Source organism: Leiobunum rupestre, chromosome 11 (assembly GCF_980474605.1).
Source record: "Leiobunum rupestre chromosome 11, qqLeiRupe1.1.hap1, whole genome shotgun sequence".
NCBI classification, from domain to species: Eukaryota; Metazoa; Arthropoda; class Arachnida; order Opiliones; family Sclerosomatidae; genus Leiobunum; species Leiobunum rupestre.
In genome coordinates, this window is record NC_143394.1 from 41,866,979 (window position 1) to 41,870,516 (window position 3,538).

At 36.7% G+C, this 3,538-nt stretch overlaps 1 protein-coding gene across 1 annotated transcript; it reads left to right on the forward strand.

The window, feature by feature from the left end:
- Nucleotides 1-1,125: 1,125 nt before the first annotated feature.
- On the forward strand, nt 1,126-3,232 carry Trm1 (tRNA methyltransferase 1). The gene has a single exon (XM_090164047.1). The coding sequence runs from the start codon at nt 1,338-1,340 to the stop codon at nt 3,147-3,149; it is 1,812 nt and encodes a 603-aa protein (XP_090020173.1). The 5' UTR covers nt 1,126-1,337; the 3' UTR covers nt 3,150-3,232.
- Nucleotides 3,233-3,538: the final 306 nt, after the last annotated feature.

Below are 3,538 nucleotides of genomic sequence, written 5' to 3' on the forward strand. Positions count from 1 at the left end.
ATTGTAGCTCATTTTAGCTCCTAATACCCAATTCAGACGAGGCTAATAAAACTGGGTTCAGACCGTTCAGTAAACCAAAGTTAAATTTTTATAGCACATTTCAGTATAGCTAAATAAGCTCTGGTTTCAAAAACGGGATCTAAACCCGGGTTTATAAGCCTCGTCTGTAAAGAGTATAAGCCTTGGTTGTTCAAACCGGTTTGTTTACTAAAATAACGGCCGTCGGTTTATCAGGCGTAGAGCTAATTGGGTGACGGCATTATCGGCATTTGAGATTCGATGACGTCAAATATTACGTAGGGTACGGATGACGCAATATCTGTGAAACAAACCGTTAGTGAACAGGGGCGGATTAACACTGACGGCGCCCCTAGGCACATAAAATTTTATCGCCCCAAATCCAAACTAGCTGTTGATTTCAGGTTTTGTTTTGAAAATCAAAAACCATTTAAAAAAATATAACTTACTAACTTTTAAGTATCTACTATAGTTTGATTTCCCTTCAACGGAGAACCTTAACGTTGGATCGGACCATTATCGTATTTTTTAGCGTTTGGATAATTGTGCAACAAGATTACTGTCCGTCCAATGTGACGATATTTCAGCGATATTTTTAATAAATTCGCCGAAGAATGATTAAATGTGACCTGTTTTACAGTTTCTTCGTTCTTAGTCTGTCTAATTTTGAACAAAACGTTTGAGAAAAAGGAAAAACGATATCAGAATATTGGCGCCCCTAGAAAAGTGGCGCCCTAGGCACGTGCCTACTGTGCCTAATGATTAATACGCCCCTGTTAGTGAAGAAATAGAGCTAGTGGCATACTTATGAGCAATTATGTTACATATGCCACCACTGATGAAATCAATGATTTTCTTCGGGACATGCGAGTTTTGTTTTTTATGCTTTCCTTACATAAGCCCCCACCAAAATCTGCCTAGGGCCCCACCTTCAGTAAATCCGAGACTGGTGCCAAGGTTCATCACGAACAGCTTATGTTATCATCAAGATTAATGCGCGACCGAAACGAGTCGAGGTGGGTTAACCTCTATATTTTTTAAACTAAATAAATTCTTTGAATTTTTTTATAAAACTTATTTCCAAGGCTGATGGCAACCCTGTCAAAAGCGTCTGCTTAGCCAAAAACGGTAAAAAACCCAAAGCTTGGTAGTAAATGGAAATCACGGACAGTTACGGAAAGCCCTTAATATTAGGAAAAACGTGGGTTACTGGACTAACTGGAGTAGCTTAGGCCATATGGGTTCAAGAGTTATCTAAATTAATTAACTTTATTATTGAGGTACATTTCTTTCTTTATGTGTATATTTAGAATTGACTTATGTTTATCAAATTTCTAACCATTTGCAACAACCATACTAGAAAATTCAATTATAAAAATAGTAATTTCCTCAGAAAGGTAATTACGGTTAGGGCTCAAGATCTCAAAATGGATATCGACTCTGGGAAGATTCAAGAAGAAATCAAATCTGAAGAATCTAGCGCTATAATCCACAGCACGACACCGTATACTGCAGTAACTGAAGGAAAAGCAGAAATACTATTTCCAAGCACACATGATGTGTTTTATAATCCAGTTCAAGAATTTAACAGAGATATCAGTATAGCTGCAATTAAGGAATACCTGAAATCAGGATGGACCCATAAAAGACTTAATTCTGTTAATTCTGTAGAAGAAGTGAAGAAACAATTAAAAAGGGAGGAACATAATAAAAAAACTGACAACAGAATTAAAATTTTGGAGGCATTAGCTGCATCTGGTCTACGTTCCATACGATATGCCAAAGAAATTGAAGATGTTGAGAACCTATCTATAATAGCAAATGATGTCTCGTTACAGGCTGTAGAAAGTATAAAGCGAAATATAGCTCACAATGAAGTTGAAAATCGGGTTTCTGGGTCCCAATGCGACGCTTCACTCCTTATGTATCAGCACAGAAAATTTGGTGAGCAGTTTCAAGTTGTTGACATTGATCCTTATGGATCTCCTTCACCATTCTTAGATGCCGCAGTTCAGTGTGTCAATGATGGAGGTTTACTTATGGTCACTTGCACCGACATGGCTGTACTATGTGGAAATAGTAGTGAGACCTGTCATGCAAAATATGGAGCTGTGTCATTAAAATCAAAGTGTTGTCACGAAATGGCCCTTCGAATTACTCTACAATGCATAGAAAGCCACTGCAATAGATATGGACGATATATTATACCATTCCTTTCCCTAAGTGTAGATTTTTACATTAGAATTTTTGTTCAAGTGTGGACAAGTCCAAAGGTTGTTAAGCAAAGCGCTAGTAAATTATCAATGGTTTATCAATGTGCTGATTGTGAAACATTTCACTTTCAACCTCTTGGAAAATTTGAAATGAAGAAAGAGGGACAGTTTGTCTATTCAAATGCATCGGGTCCTCCAGTTGGCAATAATTGTATTCATTGTGGAGGCTTACACAAAATGTCTGGCCCAATTTGGACTGAACCAATACACAACAAAATTTTTGTTAGAGACCTTATTAAATCAGTCGAGCAAGATGTGTCCAAGTTCAAAACAGGCAGAAGAATAATAGGTATGCTGCATTTGGTTTACGAAGAGTTGGACAATTCCCCCTTGCATTTTGAGTTAGATCGACTCTGTGCAATAGCCCATGTTCAAATGCCAAGTCTAGTTCAGTTCAGATCCGCAATCTTGAATGCTGGCTTTCAAGTATCTATGTCCCATTCTGCCAAAAATTCTATTAAAACTAATGCGCCGCACACATTAGTATGGGATATTGTTAGAAAACTTTGCAGCGATAAGGATGGAAAGAAACCCAAAGAAGGGAGCACAGCTTTTAGAATTTTAAATCAAGATTCAACATATGAAGTATCTTTCGAAGAACACCCTGAAGCTAATCCACAGTCCCGACAAAATAATCTATTACGATTTCAAGTTAATCCTGAAAAATACTGGGGACCCAAGATGAGGTCTCAGACAAGTTTATGGTTTGACAAACCAATAGAGAAGCAATTATCAAAACAAGGAAAACATAAACATTCAGTTAATACAGAAGATGACACCAAATCATTGCCTTGCAAAAAATTTAAGAAAGGAAAATGTGAACTTGGTGATGATTGCAAATTTTCCCACCAGTGTTAATAAGTTTGTTTGTACTAGAAAATGAACCTCTGGTTTTTACAGTAATCACATCATGGTTAAATAATTTACATAAATAAATTTATTTGAATGGCTACTTTTTTTTTAATTTAGATATTTAAATTTCCTACAATGTCGTTTTGGTTACTGAGGTTTTTTTGACACCGTCCATCAATTTAGAAAATTTTCCCGCAACACTGCGTTGCTCCTAATCTCCCTCACCCATAGAAATCTGCCCTCACCCTCTAACCCTAAGCTCCATCAAACAACATTTCGAAAGGAAATTTTTAATTTCTTGGCAGCATCATAGAGAATCTGTATTATCTATTGGAAATAAGGTTTATTTCAAAACTGGTCTATTTGGCCAGTGACTCCCAACTCTTGAATTATTT